The 20,129-nt window shown below is 36.8% G+C and overlaps 1 protein-coding gene across 1 annotated transcript in view; it reads left to right on the forward strand.

Moving 5' to 3' along the window:
* The window catches only part of ADGRB3 (adhesion G protein-coupled receptor B3), a gene marked incomplete at both ends in the record, with an annotated part of 810,263 nt that overhangs the window by 365,313 nt on the left and 424,821 nt on the right, over window positions 1-20,129 (forward strand). Inside the window, one exon of the mRNA XM_080699695.1 lies at window positions 19,767-19,961. Coding sequence (XP_080555821.1) covers window positions 19,767-19,961 — 195 coding nt within the window. The remainder of the gene's footprint in view (window positions 1-19,766; window positions 19,962-20,129) is intronic.

The raw sequence follows: 20,129 nt of genomic DNA on the forward strand, positions 1-20,129 counted from the left end.
GCATGGCTGGCTTCGAACCTGCGCCATCCTCCTGTCTCTGCCTCCCAAGCACGGGGATTACAAGCGTGTGCCACCATGCACGGCTAAATATAAACAAAATTTTTATGAGTTAATTTCAATGAATTTTTTTCTTTTTCTTAAATTTATTTATGTATTTATGTATTTATTTATTTATTTAGTGGTACTGGGAATGGAACCCAGGAGTATTCTACCTCAGAAATACACCCCCAGCCTTAATTTTTATTCCTTTTTTTTGAAACAGGGTCTCACTAAGTTGTAGAGGGCTTCACTAAGTAGCTGCGGCTGGCCATGAGCCTGTGATTCTCCTGTCTCAGCCTCCCAAATACTGGGATTACAAGTGTGCACCATCACACCTAGCTTTTCTTAATTTTAAACATTAGACTTTGTTTAATCTAATTATTATTACTATTCAGTTCTTATTCTGTCACAGTGATGAATGAACAATTGCATTCATTCAGATGAATCGATCCTTATAAATTTGTAATAATGAGTAGTATCACTTTTTGACAAAAACAGTGTTTCGTGCAGAAATATTGAAATGAGCTTACATTCCGTGAATGCAGCCACCTGATCACGGAGACACATACACTCTCCGAAGTAGAAGAAATAAAATAGTAGATTTAGAATCCTGTTAAAATAATTTCATCAGTGAACTTACAGGTAATGTGCATATGCCTTTGTTGACTTGGTCACAAAAATCAGGTGGACGATTTTGTAGAATACAAAGTATGTGTGTATTCACTTCCTACAAAGTAACGCTTTCTTAGCACTTTCTTGAACAAATTCCACTTCTAACTAGAACTCAGAAGACAGGTTATCTTGCCTCATTTTGATAGAAGGAGCCTGGAGGCCCACAGAATGCAGCTGACGTGAGTGAAGAGTGAACGTTATGCCCAGGCTCACCTTTTCCGAAGCCTGATCTCTCCTCAGGCGGCGATACAGCCTCTGGAGTTTTTTTTTTACTTGAAATAATTTGCCCTAGAATATGAAGCTGGAAGGAGCATTTTGTGATTGCATGTCCTCAAGAAAAGTCATCTGATCTCATTTAAGTCTTAATTCATTGTTTTTTTTCAAGTTTTATTTTTTAAAAATACGTTTATTGGTGCATTATAGTCTCAAATAGTTTATTGTTTACAGAATGGAAGCTGTATCTTCATTTTAGTATCTCTGGAGGTTTGGGGGAAGAATCAATAAAATACTATACAGTATGTTTACTGTTTGCAAATTATAAAAGAGCTCTGTAACATCATCAGGTATTGGTATCTTTATGTGCAGAACCTTCATTTGAGTCTAAATGGTCATCATAATAAGAACAGAATTTTAGAATTGGACATACTGTTAACTTGAGTGGTACATGTAGAAAAAAACAGATAGGCTCAATAGATGTGGGTAGATAGGTAGAAAGAGAATAGATGAAGAGAATAGGTAGAGAATAGATGTTGCATGTGGGTTATGTTCACCTGCACATGCATAAACACATATATACTTGTACAAATCTAGTGCTTGCCTAAAGATAATGATCTACTTTACATGTTAAAGAATTGAAGATTCAGTGTGTTTTAAGTGATGTTTACCTCACACATCAGCTTCCTCATCTGTAACCTACAAAGTCAATTGGAGATGGAAATGAAATCAACATTCTTCCACACTCTTATCACCACTCTAGCTTCCTTAAGCTATGTTTTATCTGACCAGCAAAGCTAGATAATACTTGTACTATAGAACATTTTAGACTTCCCCAATCTTAAATTACATCTTGACTACATTTTCTTCTCTAGTGGCATTGATTGTTTCAACTTTTAATCCATGAGGAATTTTATTTTTTTACCTTTTTATATCCACAAAGCTCATTAATTTGTAATTAATTATTTATAATATAGTACAGGGATTTATTTAAAATAAATAGCCTGTGTTTCACAACCCTTTCACATATAGGTTATAATATTATGCATATACCCACAGATAAAATATATGTATATAAATAAATACATATAAATAGACCAAGTTTGAAATGAAATTTTATCAACAAACAATAGTTGAGTATGTTCTATGAGTTCTCAATTATAAACCATTTAAAGTCTCTGTTTCTAGTTTTCTTTCTTTTTTTTTTTTTTTTGGTGGTACTGGGGTTCCTGGAAGCCCTTCTTCCTCCGGGCTACACTCCCAGACCTATTTTATATTTTTGAAACAGGGTCTCTTACGCCAGCACGGCTGGCTTCGAACCTGCGCGATCCTCCTGTCTCCGCCTCCCAAGCGCGGGGATTACAAGCGTGCGCCACCACGCCCGGCGCTCTAGTTTTCAAATCATTAAACAAGCCGGCCATGGTGGCGCACGCTTGTAAACCCTGCACTTGGGAGGCGGAGACAGGAGGATCGCACAGGTTCAAAGCTAGCCTTGCTTGTTTAAGAGACCCTGTTTCCAAATAAAAATATAAAATAGGTCTGGGAGTGTAGCCTGGAGGTAGAAGGGCTTCCAGGAACCCTAGGTCCACCAAAAAAAAAAACAAAACCCTCATAGGTCACACTTTGGGGCCACTAGCTCATTGCAAAAAATGTTTGATTCATTGCCTAAAAGAGGTTGATATACTTTATTATTGAATCTTATATAGGGGAAAATAAACATTTTTATGGTATTTTTTTTACAATATATAATTATTAAGCCCCAAAGTATTCAAGTCTCATTGTTTCTTTACTGTGCATTAAGAAACCAGCACTAACGCCCAGCTAGTCTGGAGACCTAGTAGATGGTTTTAGTTTCCAAGTATTCATCAATTAGATGAGGACGAGTGAACCTGAAGATAGGAGTTACCTGTTCTGCCAGTTTTCTGTCATACAATACACCAGAACATGGCAAGTGGAAGAGAAAGCAAATGGGACTGGATCAGTAGTTTTTAATCCTGGCTGAACATTATAATCATGTGGGAATTCTTATCAATGAGTCAATAGGGAGGTCACTGAAATGCAATTAATGGATTAAGAGCCCATAGTACTCATTCAATAATTGTGAGCTGTTCTTATGAATACTAATCACAAGACTGATTCGACATGCATGTAGTTTTATTTAGACAGGACACTCATGAAGTTAATATATACACCCTTGTTTTGTTATAACTCCAGAAGATACAGCATTTAATCACCTTCTTATTCATGTTGCTAGATTCCAACAGCTTGTCAGGATCCTCTTTTTCAGAAATCAAATAATTGCAAAATTCAACAAAGCAAAGGAAAATTAAGAAGCATGGCTTCTCTTATAATAGACAGAAGCCTATCAAATTAATTCCCAACTGCATGTTAAAGTTTCGGGATCCAAGTTTTATATCTTGATGTCCTAAGCAGCTCATATGTCAATGTTTGCAGAATATTTCACAAATTCCTAATGAACTTTCCATTCTACCAAAAAAAATTCAACTGCTTTAACTTCATGTCATAGGTTTAAAAGGGGGCTGTCAAATTTTTCTGTAAGGGTGACAGAGTAAATATTTTAAACTTTGCATGCCATATGGTCCACGTTACAACTACAGACTGCTTTGTATTACAAAAGAAGCTATAAACAAAAAAGAAAAAATTGGCAGGAGTAGGTTTCAGTAAAACTTTATACAAAAGCAGGCAATGGATTTAAGTTGGCTTGCAGGTCTGTATTTCAATTACTCATGATCTGGAATATACATTTTATTTTTAATTTTTTAAATGTTTTTAGTTAAAGATTATAACTCCTTTGTAATTTCCCATCAAAGAAAGAACAAAGTCTATTTCATCCTTGTTTTCTCTTTCTTCTTTAGCATTTTTAATTATAGTTATTTTAGATTTTCTAGCAAATAATTCTAATAGCTGAAAAGTCTGTGACTCTGCCTTTTCCTCTTTTTCCATTTTCTTCTTATTGTCAGTAATATCTTCTAGGCTTGTAGCATATATAATAATTTTTATTGAATATATTTAAGAAGGACAGACCATTTTAGTGTCCAACAGAGAGCACCCTCTCCTTAGTTATTCAAACTTTGAGGGGGTGATACTTTAGCTATACTGATTTTACTTCTATTTATTTACCTCACAACATCTTACTGATTATATCAATAAAAGCCCAAGAGATTTTCAAGCTTATCTCAGAATATGGAATTACTATGATGTAGAGAAGAAATATTAGAGTCAGTCTTAGGCATGGGAATTCATTCAGCTGAAACTTATACATAGAATGATTTAATGTGATAAACTTATGCAGATAATTATATTTAGGGTAATACCAATAGAAAATTAGAAAGGAAAATATATGCTGTTATTCAGTTATTCATAATCCATCTATTCATTTCACCATTTATATATTCTACAAATAGTCACTAACTTTTATCTACGTGCCAATCACAGTGTATATGTCTGAATAGAAGGTGAATTAGACATGCTGAGAGATTAAATAATTACAAATTCTGACATGCTAAAAAAAATTAGCAAGGAACCAAAATAAGGAATAATGTTTGGGACTTTAGATTTTAAAGACTGCTGAGGTCTATGTGAGGAAAAATATTTAAAACTGTTACCTAAAAAACTTTGTCAGAAAATGAGAATATGTGCCACGTGAGGGAATAACTATTTATAAAGACCTTAAGGTCTTCAAGGAAGTCAAAGTAGAGTCACTGGGCAGAAATAGTAAGCAAAAGAGTAATGTCATAGGATGAGGCTGGAGAGCTAGGCAGAGAAAACCATGCAGTACCTCAAAGTTTGGATTTTACTCTGAGTGCAGTGAAAGCCACTGAAATGGAGAAGTGATGTGATTCTGGCTCATTAGAAGGAGTCATATAGTCCTGTGGTTCTTGTTCTATGGAGAATGGGCTGCAGGGCAGCAGCGCACAGGAGAGGCCCGTGCAGTGATCCAGGCGAGGGATGATGGTAACCTAGGTTAAGATCACTTTTGGAGAATTGTGATTTCATTTACCTGAGATAAGAAAGGCAGGACCATGAGGAATACTTTGGGGCAGCTGGAGTTGGAGTTTGACAGTGTTTTTCTTTTTATTTTTTAAGTATGGAGGGAGAATTGATTATGGGAGGCAGAAGCTCAGCTTCCAAACCTTACACAGGAAAGAATTCTGTTAGTCATCAGCATAACGAAGAGAAGAGAATGAGAGAAGAAGAGTTAACACCAATAAAAATGAGATGGATGGCCTCACACCAAAGAAGTTTTGCATTATTTTGTTTTATTTTAAATAAAAGTATTAGAACAGAGCCGGGCATGGTGGCACACGCTTGTAATCCCCGCGCTTGGGAGGCAGAGACAGGAGGATCGCGCAGGTTCGAAGCCAGCCACGCATGCTGGCTTAGGAGACCCTGTTTCCAAATAAAAATGTAAAAATAGGTCTGGGAGTGTAGCCCGGAGGGAGAAGGGCTTCCAGGAACCCCAGTACCACCACCAAAAAAAAAAAAAAAAAAAAAAAAGTATTAGAACAGTTTTACATGTTAAAAGAAATGATCGAATAGAAAGAGAAATAGTAAAAATTTAGAAGTGAAACAAGAAAATTTTAAGGAAATTCAAAAAGGCAAACGGAGTTGAAGTTTATAACAAAAGTATACTCTTATAGTAGAAGAGATGCTTTCTATGCTATAACCAGAGGAGAAAAGATGGGGAAGATAAATACAGTGGAAACAGGTTAGTGTGCTTTTGTGCAGGAGAAATTAAAGGGTTTTTATTTGTCATATTCTCTTTTCTCCATTATGTATGAGGCAGGACCATTAGGTAAGAGTGAGGATTTAGGAGGTAGATATCTTTTCAAGATAGAAAATATATCTGGGTGTGGTGGCTCACACTTGTAATCCCAATGTTTGGGAGGCTGAAACAGGAGGATCACAGTTCCAGGACAGCCTCAACTACTACTTAGCAGTAGCTACTGCTTAGTTACCCTTTTTAACTCAGTGAGACCTCTGTTTCAAAAATAAAGAATAAAAATTAGGGCTGGGAGTGGAGCTTGGAGATAGAATGCTCTTGAGTTCCATGCCCAGTACAGAAAAAAAAGAAAGAAAGAAAAGAAAAGAAAAACAAAATACAAAACCATAATTTCTCAAGAGATTGTAAATGAATTCGTTAGAGAAATTTAATTGGATTATCAGATTGCATTGGATACAATCTGAGGTTTGAAATAAAAAATTTAGAATGCACCTGATCAGTTTAATTATAATTTTCCAGAAAAATTTAGCTAATTGGGTACAAGTTAAAAAAAAAAAAAAAGACGTTCTTGATCTTCAGAATACTTATTGAGGACCAGATAGAAGTATTAGCAGTACCCAAAAGCTTGTTAGGAAAGCAGAATCCCAGTTTCTGTCCCAAACCTATACAATCAAAATCTGCATTTTGAAAGGTCCCCTTTGTGATTCACATGCATATTGAGGTTTGAGAAGCACTATGGTGAATTTAATTCAGAGTTGAAGTTTGGGTGGATGAATGCATTGGCATTAGAGGAGGCAAAAAAGTAAAATGCCAATTATTTGATCAGCTTCATAGCATAATATGACATACCTCACTGGGTGGTATTTGATCTTCCTCTCCTGGTAAAAACAGAAGGGTTGTATTTCCTCATGCCTTGAAGTTAGGTGTACCCATGAAGGTAGTTCTAGTCAGTTGATTGTGTGCGGAGGTGTTCTTTGTTATTTCAGGGTTGAGAATGTCACTGCCAGTGCGCACTTATCCTCCATCATCTCAAGCCCCTGAATGACTATGATGCTTAGGGCCTCCCTGAAGATGGGTTCCATATGTCATGGTTGAAGTAAACCATTCATGGCTCAGGCGCTGAGATTTTGGAATTTCTTTGTAATCAAAGCATAACCTATCCTATTCCGATTAGTGTACCATCCCTAGAATAAAAAAAAAAAAAAAAAAAAAAAAAAAACAAACTCAAGTAATAAAAGCAGAATTGAGAAACACTTAGAGAAAACTGAGCTACATAGTGCTCTGATTCCCATTGAGGTGATTCCTGAAAAATTAGGTTCCAGTGTGTGACTACTATACTACTTTGAGCTCATGGAGGATAGTCCAATTCTTTCCTTTGAATCAAACTATCTATAAGAGCACATAGATTTATTGGGTGTTCTGAAAATCCATCTTAGCTTATATTTGCTCATGAATTGTCAAATGCTAGCCCAAAGCTACTAAATTGCCATTTCTAGTGTCTACTGGGTAGGTAAACTTATTGTGCTCGCATTTTATCTTGAAAATTTTACAGATTTCACAGAGAGACATGCATATATATACCTGACTCACTTTTTTCATGACCTAATTTATTATCATAACAATAACTTACATTCCCAAATTCTTGCCATTCTTTTTCTCACTTCAGAGATTCCTAGGGCAAGAGAGGATATCCAATACCCCTCTGGCCAAATGCTCTTCAAACCATAAATTCAAGTTTTATGCAATAAATTATTTATGCAGGAAAATTCTGAACTAAATATGTTCAATCATATTATCTATACAAAAATTTTTTCTTTGCAAATTTAACTCCTAACATTAGGGTATTAATCTCAGATTAACTTAAGTTCTTTCTTTCAAATATAGGGAAAATTAAATTCATGTACTATAATAATAAGGCTATATATTATTTTTCATATAGGGTAATCTCTATCTTTTCTGGAGACTTCAGGTAGATATGTAAATATTTTAATAGCATCATTGAATTACTTTGGTCTTAAAAGTGACAGAATTATGAACTGAATTAAAGATGTATATTTAGATTATTGTTTTATGAAAAAAGCTTCATGGATAATTATCTGTTAATTGGAGCCACTCAGAACTGTTAGAACCTTTAATATAACTTACAGATGGACTGTAGGAGTTGCTGCTGAAAATAATATATAAATATATGATGTTTAAAGTGTGTCATTTGCACAGAGCAACTATGACAAACCTTTTTTTAGGAGTCACACAATAGAGACAACTGTAACTGTCAGTGGGAGGCATAAAATGAAAAGAATAAGGTTATTTCAGAAACACACCTACTCTTTAAACCATGACCCTCACCACTTAGCTCTATATAGAGCACAAGGAGGTTTAATCTAGAACTATAAAAGACAACTATTTTTAGATTTCACTTTTCTTCCTTTTGATGTTGATCTTGTCAACACTATTAAATGTGGATGACACAAACTTTTAAGACATTTTTGGAGGAAAAATACTCAGTGTGTCAATGTGAGCATGAATAATCATTGATAATTATAAATTTTAAAGGAAATATTAAAATCACAAAATTCACTTTGACCTACTTCTGTGACTAAAAAAGAAAAATTTAAAAATACCCCTCAAGGGCAATTGCGTTCTTAATGTGTTCTTAAGGGCTTTTCTTCTCCAAATGAATACCTACAAAATCTTTTTAGACATTGATAAATGGCTTTAGAAATATTTACACCTTATATTATGAAATGCCAACTACTATCCAAACAACTTACTATGTCTCATCAAACTATGTTACTTCAAGTAATTTCTTATATTCTTTCTTCATATGAAACGACTTAATGTCTCCTTAAGCAAGTGCAATTGAGAAACATGTTTAAATATTTAAGCATTTTTATAATTTCTAACAAAAGTCATTATATAAAATCCAAGTTAGGCATGTAGTAATTCAGCAGGTGAACTCTGGAATCACATGACCCCAGCTCAAATCTTGGTAAGTCACAGAGGAGATGAGATCAATGGGGTGTCTTTGGGAAGCAGTGAATAGTTTGGGCTGCTTGGTATTAGCAATAGTGGAACAGTGAGGTGGCCTGACATTCATATATCATATTGAAAATAGTATAAATACAGTAAACATATATTTTCAAATATTGAATTATTGCTGAGCTTAGAAGAAGAACAGATAAATCCCTAGGTACCAGAAAAGAAGGGGGAGATAATCAGGGACAGTGCTATAGGGAAAGTTGTGGTAGTTTCTGGTTATATGTGAGCCACAGGTCCTGAAGTCTGAGACTCAAGAACCCTCTTGGGGGATGCTCACATGGTCTCCTCCCACAAAGTAATGGAGTTCCCTCAGGCTCCCTACAATGAACTGCCTCCATTTTGCTGACCTGGCTTTATATGTGAGAAAAACCCATGCATTCTCAGGCTTAGGATATGCCTAAGAAATGTATAATTCCCGTAAGGATTCGGAGAAAGAAATTACTTTTCAGAAACTGAAAGTTCTAGTCTGAATCATGAGCAGATGAAATGAACATAAAAATTAGCTTAAGTTGAATCAGAACCATTGAACTGCATGAGAGCTCCATCACCAGAGAAATACACTCAAAACTGTTTTAACAACCATTTCACAAGCCAGGGACTTGGGAATCTCAAGGGATAAGCATATCCCACTGAATTTGTTTACAACAATTATAAATATAATTTTGTAAAATACTATGAGAAAGAACTAGCAAATTTTGGAATAATAAGTAACAAATAATAAAAATACGTAAAAACCTGCATTTGTTAAAATGAGTTAAGGTATAAAAGGGAGAACAGAACACACAGGTAAACAACAGAAGAGTATGAAAAAATTAAATAGAACTGCAAGCAGAAAAACTGTCATTGAAATTAATGAATACAATAAATACTCAATTAAATTCAATGAAGAAAAAATTAGTGATCTGGAAGTAAAATATTGAAGACCTGAACCAGGGTCTATCTCATGTTCATAGGAAAAAAAGTGTGGATATGAGAAGAATTATATAACTAGTGAAATGGGGGTATCTCCTCTTCTAGGGCTTTTGTTCAGAGGATTTTGATGAGTTAAATCCAAGTACTTGTAAAGGGTATAAAAATGACAGTTTATTTAAGATCAGGGAAAGACGGAGGACAAAGCAGTTCTCCCTTTTGTGTATGTATGGGGGGGTACTTGAAAGAGAGTGACCTTGAAGCTCTTGGGAAGTGGAGCTTCCTGAGATTTTCTCTGTTCTTTTATGATTGATCATAATTGGGTTTGGGGGAACCAATGACTCTTGTACAATTTTGATTCTTAATTTGAATGATTATCTTGGGCTAGTCAGGGTCCTGTTTCCTGGTGCCCACCAGCGTTTCGCCTTTCTGCCTACCTCCTCCAATCTCACAGAAAGGGAGATGCAGGTGGCTGCTTTAATTTTTTTTCTGTCTCCAGGTCCTCTGCCCTGCCTCATGTCCCCTCTCTGATGATATGACCCTAACTGCTGTTAGAGAAATGGGGCAATGACAACATTAACTGCTTCAAGATTCCAAGGAGAGCTATCAGAGTAATGTAGTTTAGGATCTCAGGGGAATGGATGATTTAGAGGATTGTAGAAGAAGGAATTTTTCATATGACATTTTGCGCCAGAGTGCTGAAGGAGTCTGGTTATTTTGGATCAAAGTCATTTATGGTTTGGTGAGCATCTACATGAAAAATTGATACATTAGTTTATTGCACAAAAATCTAGAAATCTTATCATAATGGTTTTTTCCATTACCCATTACCTTTAGCATTTTAAATTGGAGGCTAGATAGCCAACCCATTTGCAACAGACCCTGAGTCTTTATATATAACAAGGACTTAACTGGGGGAGGTTTTGTGCATTTGGTGTCATATCTTATTTTTGCTAGCCTAAAAGCAGAAGTGCCATTAAAATTATAATATAGACTATGAGGGGGATCCAAAGTCAGAGATAGATAAATTATGTGGATGATCTTTTAAATAGCTCCATGAGTATGACTCTTATTTTACCCCAGAATAGCATAGTTATTTTTGGTTATACTTTCTCACGGAGTGTTCAAGACCAAGTAGTTACCCCCAATGTTGGGCAAACATAAGATTTTCTAACAATTTTGTCATTGATTGCCAGATATAGCTGCATCTGTAGTGGTGCCAGCCAGCTGTGAGATCAGCACTGATGACAGTGGCCTGATTGTGCTGTGGTAAATGCAGCATGTATTGTTACCTGTCTGGAACTTCTTTTTTTTTTCCAAAGGAAAGTTTTCGTAGTCTGTTTGTGTTTAGGGTTTTTTTTTTTTAGGACAATGGCCAATAGGGGAATGAAACTCAGGATGTCCAGCATCTACAGCTCTATCAGCTAAAGATTATTAAGGAACTTTTTATCAGTCTGATCATTATTTGTATTAGATGCTCAGGTGAAAGAATATGTACTTGTTTCCATCAAAGCAGTGGATACAAAATTGCACACTGACCTTAACCTTGATTTTCAGCAACCTTTGTTATCTTCCAGTAAAGACCCCAAAACAAAACCATTTTACAATATTGTTTTTTTCTATATACCAATAATTTAGAAAAGACTTAAATGTTATTTTAGGTCCTAACAAACCAAGAGCACTTTAAAACATTAATTTTATTTTGCATTTACTCAATTTAATAATTAAATTATAGGTTGCACCTGAAAATTAAGATATCAGATGAGCATTATTAATTTCTTAAAACATTTTTCCTGCCACAGAGAAAACTTTAAAAGCAATGAATGCTGTATTTGAAAGCATTCTACAGAGGCAAACATAATCTTGATTGACCATTTGTACTTAGGGAAAAAGGCATGAGTTAATATTTTAGGACATTTTAATTTTAATCAAATGAATAAATGTTAAAGTTTCTATTTGTCAGATTTATTTAGGTGATATGAACTCAAAGAACTTGATTTTATTTTTTTAAAAATTTCATGAGCACTCATTTATTAATATGCCAATTTTTGGTACCATGTAGAGAATATATAGATATGTTACAGATAAAACACAACAAACAACATCAATACGTAGGGAGCAAGAGAGTTACAGAGAATTAACCTCTGACTAGCTTCTGAGTAAAGACAGCAGAAGAAAAAATTAAAAAAAGATAGAGACTCAGAAGTCCTCTAGCTAGACAAACAAAAATAAATCAGAGACAAAACAAAAATGAATCAAAACAAAATACATGTGTGCAAACTCAGGGGGAAGTTATAAAAATCTATGAGCTAAAAAAAAAATCAAACAGTCATATTTCCTGTAACAAAAAGTTATATTTTGCTTTACCTTTTTTTTTTCTTGCAGTAGTGGGGATGGAACCTGTTATGGGTTTTGAGGGTGACTTTCCCTGGGGATTCCTATTAGGGTCCTGGACACAATTTCTCTCAAAATACAAAATGATAAAAAGCACGGGTTCTTGTCCTGAGCTAAGGATAAATACACATTAGCCCAGACTCTTGCTGAAGATTTAAAGAAGTTTATTATAAAGATAGAAATACAGAAGACCGTTACAGCCCCATGCCATTCAAGAGTGGCATGGGCGGTGTGTGTGTGTGTGTGGGGGGGTTCGAACAAATACACTGAGCTACAACATGTGGACCAGACTTTTTATACCAATGACCTCCATGATGTACTAAATGTCCCTGTAAGGTACCTCCCCTTACTTCCCTGCCAAGGTGTCTTTCACAAAGGTCAATCTCCTCCCATCCTAGCTAGATTATTATGTAGATCTGTCTTTAGAAAGAGGAAGTCCTAGCTCCCCTCTCCTATGGACTTGCTAATTACTTTTAGCTAAGTCAATTTAAGTTTCAATAGCTGTTTGCTTCCTGACAGAAACCAAGACCAAGTCTTTCACAGATTTTTCCCTCACCCAATTTTTGAAATATATTAATAATTAAAACTTTCTCAAATCTTCCTAAACCATTCCCAGTATTGGTAGAGAATCCAGGGGTATTCGACCTCCGAGCTACACCCCCAGCCCTATTTTTTATTCTTTATTTTGAAACAGGGTCTCACTGAGTTGCAGAGGGCCTCACTAAGTAGCTGAGGCTGTCCAGGAACTGCAATCCTCTGGTCTCAGCCTCCTGGATGCTGGGATTACAAGCATGTGCCACCATACCTGTCTAGCACTATATTTTTTATTCTTTATTTTGAAACAGGGTCTCAGTGAGTTGCAGAGGACCTCACTAAGTAGCTGAGGTCGTATGGGAACTGCAATCCTCCTGTCTCAGCCTCCCAAATGGTGGGATTACAAGTGTGCACTTCCGTGCCCAGCTTGTTTTAACTTTGTATAGATGCTTGCATAAGAATATTCTTGCTTTTTTCTTCTTCCTAGAATGTTAGAATTCAAAGCACATTAGAAAATAGAATTTTCTTACAGGCTTTTACAAGAAACATTTAAACTTAAAACTCTATCCACCCAAGCAGAAGTCATTTGTGAGCTTGACCAGCAGCATGAGAGACCTAGGTGTAAGATGTTATCAGTCACACCATGGGAGGGGCTGCTTGCCTATTCCAGAGGCAGCAGCACACACTTACCCTCTCATGAATATTAAGTTTAGGCTGGTGAAGAATTCTCCTTCCCATTGCACCATGTAGGGTGGAGGTTTAAATCCATTCCCATAGCCAGAAACTGGCCAATGAGATCTCTCCCAAATTTTAGAGTCCAGGTGAACCAAGTAGCTCAGTTCTGACTACCTTTCTAAGTTTAGGAAACCTGCTGCTGCAGCCACCTATTTACATGTAAATCGAATTGTTAGAAATGGCATGCACTGCAGCCAGGTTTCTGCAGGCTATTTACCCCCTACTTGTGTGGCTGCATCTGAACTACAGAGAATACTCCTTGTTTTTCTTGTGGGACTATGGATTGCCTGGTTCAATTTCTGTTTTTGTCTCAGCTCTGAGTACTGGCCCATAGTCCAATGGAGGCCTTAGCCAGGCCAAATCTTAATGTCAGCTGCTATACTAGAGGCTGCAGTGGCGGTGGCAGGGCGCAGCTCCCAGGCATGCATGCTGTCAAGGGTCCAGTGCCCCCAGTCACATTCCAGCCCCAGACCACCCAGCTGTTTCCTTGGGGCTGACCTTGTGCTCTGCACTAGTGCTGGAGGGCAGTGTGGCAGAAGCTGAGACAATGGGTGCTGGCTGGAGCAAGGCAGCTGAGGCTCAGCCCAGCCCAGCCCAGCCCAGCTAGGTGGTGCAGTGGCTCAGTGTAGCCCAGCTTTTGGGGGATTTTCTTCTCTGTTCTTCCCCAGCCATGGTGCCTTGCTTGCTCTTATTTTAAGACACACAGCACAGATTAAGTCCAATTGTAAACCATATGGAATTAAACTACCTGATCTTAGTTGGTAACAACACATGGCAAAAGCACCTAGAAGAGGTGTTTCTTTTCTTTTTTCCTTTCTTTTCTTTTTCACATACCCTTCCATCTTTCCTGGCCAGTGCACCAAAATGGAGGTGTTTCCTCTTACAGTGGGTCCTGGAAAGAGAATGACATCGAAGCCCTTGGGAAATGGGCTTTTAAACCTTCAGGCTTTTATCTGTTCTTTTGTGATTGGTCAAAACTGGTTTTTAGGGAACCAATGACTTTTTCACAGTTTTTGGTACTTAATTTGAATGATTATCTGTGGGCTGCTCAGGGTACTGTTTCCTGGAGCCCCCCAGTCTCTACCCTTCCTGCTTACCTCCTCCAACCTCACAGAAGGAGAGATGCCAATGGCCACTTTAGTTTTCTGTTTCCACGTTCTCTGCCCTGCCTCACTAATATTTAGAGAGATTGAATATAGGAGAAATTGAAAATTTAGAGAAAAAAGATAGGAGGAGAGGAAACATTGTTAACCTATGAAAGAGGTACCTAGAAAAAGGTTAAATAATTTGCCCAGTGGCCCTCTAGTAAATAATATAATTATAATTGAAATCAAGGTTTTGTAACTCCATCTGCTTCTTAAGCCTAATATCTAACAAGGTTTTCCAAAAGAGTATTTAATGAGTGGTTGGAAATTTTATTTTCTACTTAAAAAAAAGTGGAGTTTTTTTTGGTACTGAGATACCAGAGGTGGTGGTCTGCTTCTGAACTACATCTCCAGCCCTACTTTATGTTTTTATTTTTAAACATGGTCTCATTAAATTGTCAAGGGTCTGGATAAGTTCCTGAAGCTAGCCTCAAAACTGTAATCCTTCTGCTCAGCCTCTGAAGTACTAGAATTACAGATGTGCACCAGCCTACCTGGCAAAACTAGATTTAAACAAAATTGTATTTTAAACTAGATTTCATAATTCTGATTTTGATTTTAAGATAACCAGTGAGGTGACAGTACATAAAAGGAAGTAGCAGTATGAAAAGTTGGTATTTAAGTAAAATATATAGTATCAGGTCCATATTTGAGAGAAATGGTGAAGATATTGGATGATGTTAAAAAATCATAAAGATAACTATAGAGTTACAACATATATAAAAAGACAGAAGAAAAATAGACTAAAGGAGAGAAATTGAGAAAATATAAGGTGTTTTGTACTTTTGTACTTGAGTACTTTTGTACTCAGCCACATAGGAAAAAAAAATCAGCAGATAAACTTAGAACTTTTCATCCTGGAAAAAGGTAGTGAAAGCTTAGGTAGAGGTAAGAAGACCCTTCACAGCATGCTCATACTGTGGAAGGAAGATCAAGAAACTGGAAAATGCCTTTCAACTAAGTATGTTTGAGATGGAAATGTGTCTTATACAGACATTCTTTAAACCTTGATTAAATAGCATGAATAGTCTACAACAGTGTATAAAAATATTACAAGGAGCTGGGCATGATGGTACATACCTATAATTTCAGTACTTCTGTTTTTTTGTTTGTTTTTTTGGTGGTTCTGGGGTTCCTGGAAACCCTTCTACATCCGGGCTACACTCCCAGACCTACTTTATACTTTTTATTTGGAAACAGGGTCTCTTAAGCCAGTGAGGCTGGCTTCGAACCTGCGTGGATCCTCCTGTCTCTGCCTCCCAAGCGCGGGGATTACAAGGGTGCACCACCACGCCCAGCTAATTTCAGTACTTCTGAGGCTGAGACAGGAGGATTGCAGGTTTGAGGCCATCCTCAGCAACCTAGTGAGACTCAGCAATCTAACAAGATCCTGTTTCAATAATAAAAATTGAAAAAGGACTGATAATGTATCTCAGAGTTAGAATGCCCCTGTCTTTACTCTCTGGTACCACAAAAGAAAGAAAGAAAATATTATGAGGAATTTGTCCTGGGTGCTTTTCACTAACAATACCAGAAAGGATGCTAATTAGTGCCAGTTGTGAGAGCTGGTATTGTGATCTGGGCACCTGTTTGCTGAGAGCTGAGCTGAAAGCAACTCATTCCCTCCCCGCCTGCTCAGCAGCTGCCAGACCACAGTGATGTTCATTTATTACTGACTTGGGCCAGACTTGATGCTAACCCGGGCGAGAAAGAGCTATCCAGTGCTGTCTCTGTTTTTGTTACAAACAGAAAACGTGTCTGTTTTATTCTTTAAGATGTGTGTCCTTGTTTTGATGGTTTTGTTTGAGGGACAGCATGTGTCAGATCCCTACAAGTTAGACCCCCCACAGGCAGAGATATGGGTTGCCAGAGTCACAGGGAAAGGCTGCCTGGAGGTGTCAGGTATGAGTATTTATCATGGCAGCTGTTGTTCCATGCTATTCCTGATGGAGAACACCTTAAGACCGCCGCAGTTTTGAGTATCACAACTGTAGTTTGAATTCCCAGCACAAAACTGAGGACTGAGTCAGTCAGACTTTTTTTAGGTTAAACCCTGTTAGCTTTATTTTTCTTCAAAACTTTCTTCACTTTTCTACCTCGATGCTGCATTTTTTGTTTAAATCCAGTGGGTTACTTATCGCACGCTATTAATACCAGTGTTTCCTGTAGATTGTGTCCAGGAGTGAGGTAGAACTACTTTTAAGTGTGCCTGTGATCCAACACTGTGAGCTAGGAATGTGTTGGCACATTCATTCATTCACTCATTCATTCAGTTCATCCATTCAATATATTTTGGAAGTCTTCTTAATTTACTGGGAATATAACAGTTAATAGAATGAACAAAATCTGTCAAGTCAGATTGAGTTTAACAAAATAGGATAAGGCAATTGAGAATCACAATATAAGGATTCAGATCTCATATGAATGTCTGTGGGGAGACTTCTCTAGACAATAGTAAAAGCAAATGCAAAGGTCCGGAGACAAGCATGTGCTATTTGTCACTGAGGAAAAGCAAAAGACCCAGAGGGACTATTGCACAGCGAATAGGGAAGGTGCTTTGAGTCTCCAGAATGACTAGATCATGGAAGGTGCTCAGAACATCCAAGGCAGAAAGCTTTCTCTCCTACTTGCAGCTGCCTCTGCTGATTCTACCAGCCGTAGTTCATTGGAATTAAGAAAAAGATTTTTTAGAAGGTTTTTATTAAGCCGGGCGTGGTGGCGCACGCTTGTAATCCCCGCGCTTGGGAGGCGGAGACAGGAGGATCGCGCAGGTTCGAAGCCAGCCGCGCTGGCGTAAGAGACCCTGTTTCAAAAATATAAAAAATAGGTCTGGGAGTGTAGCCCGGAGGTAGAAGGGCTTCCAGGAACCCCAGTACCACCAAAAAAAAAAAAAAAAAAAAAAAGAAGGTTTTTATTACACAGGTGTATTTTTCAGATATTAGAGGAAGACTGGTAAAACTGAAACTCCAATGCACTCAATCACATACATAATAAGCTGCAAATTAGAAATACAAACCTAGGCACCCCTAAATCTAAAGCTCATTTCATTGTATTATACTATGAAAATATTTTTAGAACATACCGACTAAACCCACTCTAACACAATTTATTATGATGTATAATCAGGCTGTGAATAAAGCTGGGTACCTATCTGCAAGGTGCAGAAGACTATTGAGAAAGAAAGATATAGTAGCAAATGATTATTATTCAGTGTTTGGGGTAGTGGATGTTGAAGACAAGAAACAGCACGAGAAGGAATTTATTAACTTTTCTTATATATTTAAAAGAACGAGAACTGAATCTGAGTGGTTAAAAGGAGATCAAGGAGGGAATGGAATAATGAGAGCAAAAGCATGAGAACAGGCGACTTATGTTTTGAACAGGAAAATGAAAATGTTTAGCAATAGTTTAGAAGAAACAGGAAGCCAATGGCGTCAGGCTAGTAGTACATGTCACTGTGGCAAACCAGCTGGCTTCTACTCTGAGGATGCATCTCCTGATTGGTGCATGCTGTGTCTGTCATGAGTGACTAAGTTAATGTCATACCATAGCAATTGGCAATGAGACCAAAGAGATGGGCAAGAGCTAGATGGTTGTAGCTCTGTCAGGCATGTGGTTGATGTCTGCCACTGAAGGAGGACAAAAAGAATAAAATGAGGAAGAATGAATTACATAAATATCGCATGCTTTTAGCATAACACAATGGAATTAAAGTGTGTGTGAAGATTTTCATTTTATTGAAATAGTTTTAGCTTTCAAAGTAAACAAAAGTAAAATAAAGTATCAAGATAGTGCTTTAAAATTTAACAGAAAATTTTTATTTTTAATTAGTGCAAATCGTAGCTATACTTGAAAAGATTTGTTGACATGTTTCTTAATGAGAAATTAATAATGACATCTATTACACTTTAATCTTTCTTTTTCAATATTTCTCTGGTGTGTTCATTCTTGATTATTTAATGATTTTAAGCTAATTTTAGGAGAATTAGAATGTGAAGTTTTAGTTAACAATCATAATGGATTCTTGTTATCTTTACCCTGTTACCTTTCCAGTCTTACGTTATATATCATAATGGATTCTTGTTATCTTTACCCTGTTACCTTTCCAGTCTTACGTTATATATCATAATGGATTCTTGTTATCTTTACCCTGTTACCTTTCCAGTCTTACATGTTATAAGATTCTTTTTCTCCCTTGATCTGTAAAATAAGCAAATACAAGAATCAATAGTCATTTTTATGGCCATCAAATTAATTTGAGTTTTGTGAATTAAAGCTCCTTCTACTGTTGTACTGTTGACAGCCTAGCCAAGAGTTATTTGCTGTTGTATTTTGCTATTGTTTCTTTTAAAAACAAAAGTCAAGTAACTTAACTTTCATTTATGTCATAATAAACTTCTAAAGTTTAAAGTTTTTTTTTTTTTTTTTTTTTTTTTGGTAGCACTGGGGATGGAACCCAGGGGCATTTTGCCTCTGAGCTAAACCCCCAGCCCTATTTTTTATTTCTTATTTTGAAACAGGGTCTCACTGAGTTGCAAAGGGCCTCAATAAGTAGCTGAGGCTGTCCGAGAACCATGGTTCTCCTGTCTCAACCTCCCAAATGCTGGGATTACAAGCATGCACCACCACGCCCAGCTCAAGATTTTTTTTTAACTGGGAATTGAATCCAAGAGCATTCTACCTTGGAGCTAGACACCTAGTCGTTTTTATTTTTATTTTTATTTTGAAACAGGGTCTCACTGAATTGATGAGGGTCTTGCTAAGTAGCTGGGGCTGGCCTCAAACCTGTGATCTTCCTGTTTCAAGCTCCCAAGTACTGAGATTACAGGTGTGCACCATTGCACTCTGCTAGAATATTTTATAAACCAAAATTATCCTTATGACAATTTTTGCTACAACATAAAGTGTATTTAAGTAAAAAAAATTTATTAAAATTAAAACAAAAATTGATATTTTGAAGCATTTATAATCTCCCATCTCTGGTCATACCTTCCTAAGCAACCCCCCATGTTTAGCAAAAGTATTTTTTTTTAATTTTCACTTCAGCTAAAAGCCTAAGTAAATACACATTTTCCCCAGTTCATTGAGTGGTGTATTTTACCTGGAAATGGAAAGTCTATCAAGTCTGACAAAAGGTATACATTCTAGTTTTTGCATGCTGGATGCTTATCCATACAAATGTGGGACACACACAATTCAAAGTTTTTGGATCTTCTTAATTATTGCAAAGCAACTTAAAAGTTGTCTAATGAACCATTTTTAAACATGGGTGTTTGATGAAGATACATAGAAAAATAGTCATGAAGATTCTGATGTTTGTTGTATTCTTTTGACCATCACAGATTAAAGAGCACCTTGCTAAGGGGCAGCGGATGCTGGCAGGTGATGGAATGTCCCAGGTAACCAAGATACTGTTGGATTTAACTCAGAGGAAAAATTTCTATGCAGGCGATCTTCTCATGTCTGTGGAAATCCTCAGAAATGTGACTGACACGTTTAAAAGGGCAAGTTACATCCCTCCGTCTGATGGTGTCCAGGTAAGGGAGACAATTTCAAAAAGGGGGGAAAATAGTGAAGATGCAATCCATTTTTGGCCTCCAAAGCCAGTTCAGTATCCTAGACAGGAGGGAGACTCCCTCCTACAGGGGAGCCACGCGGGTTGTGCTTAGTGTGAACCCTAGAAGTGACCTTTGTTCTTTATTGCT

Source organism: Muscardinus avellanarius, assembly GCF_963383645.1.
Source record: "Muscardinus avellanarius genome assembly, chromosome: 8".
Taxonomy (NCBI): Eukaryota; Metazoa; Chordata; class Mammalia; order Rodentia; family Gliridae; genus Muscardinus; species Muscardinus avellanarius.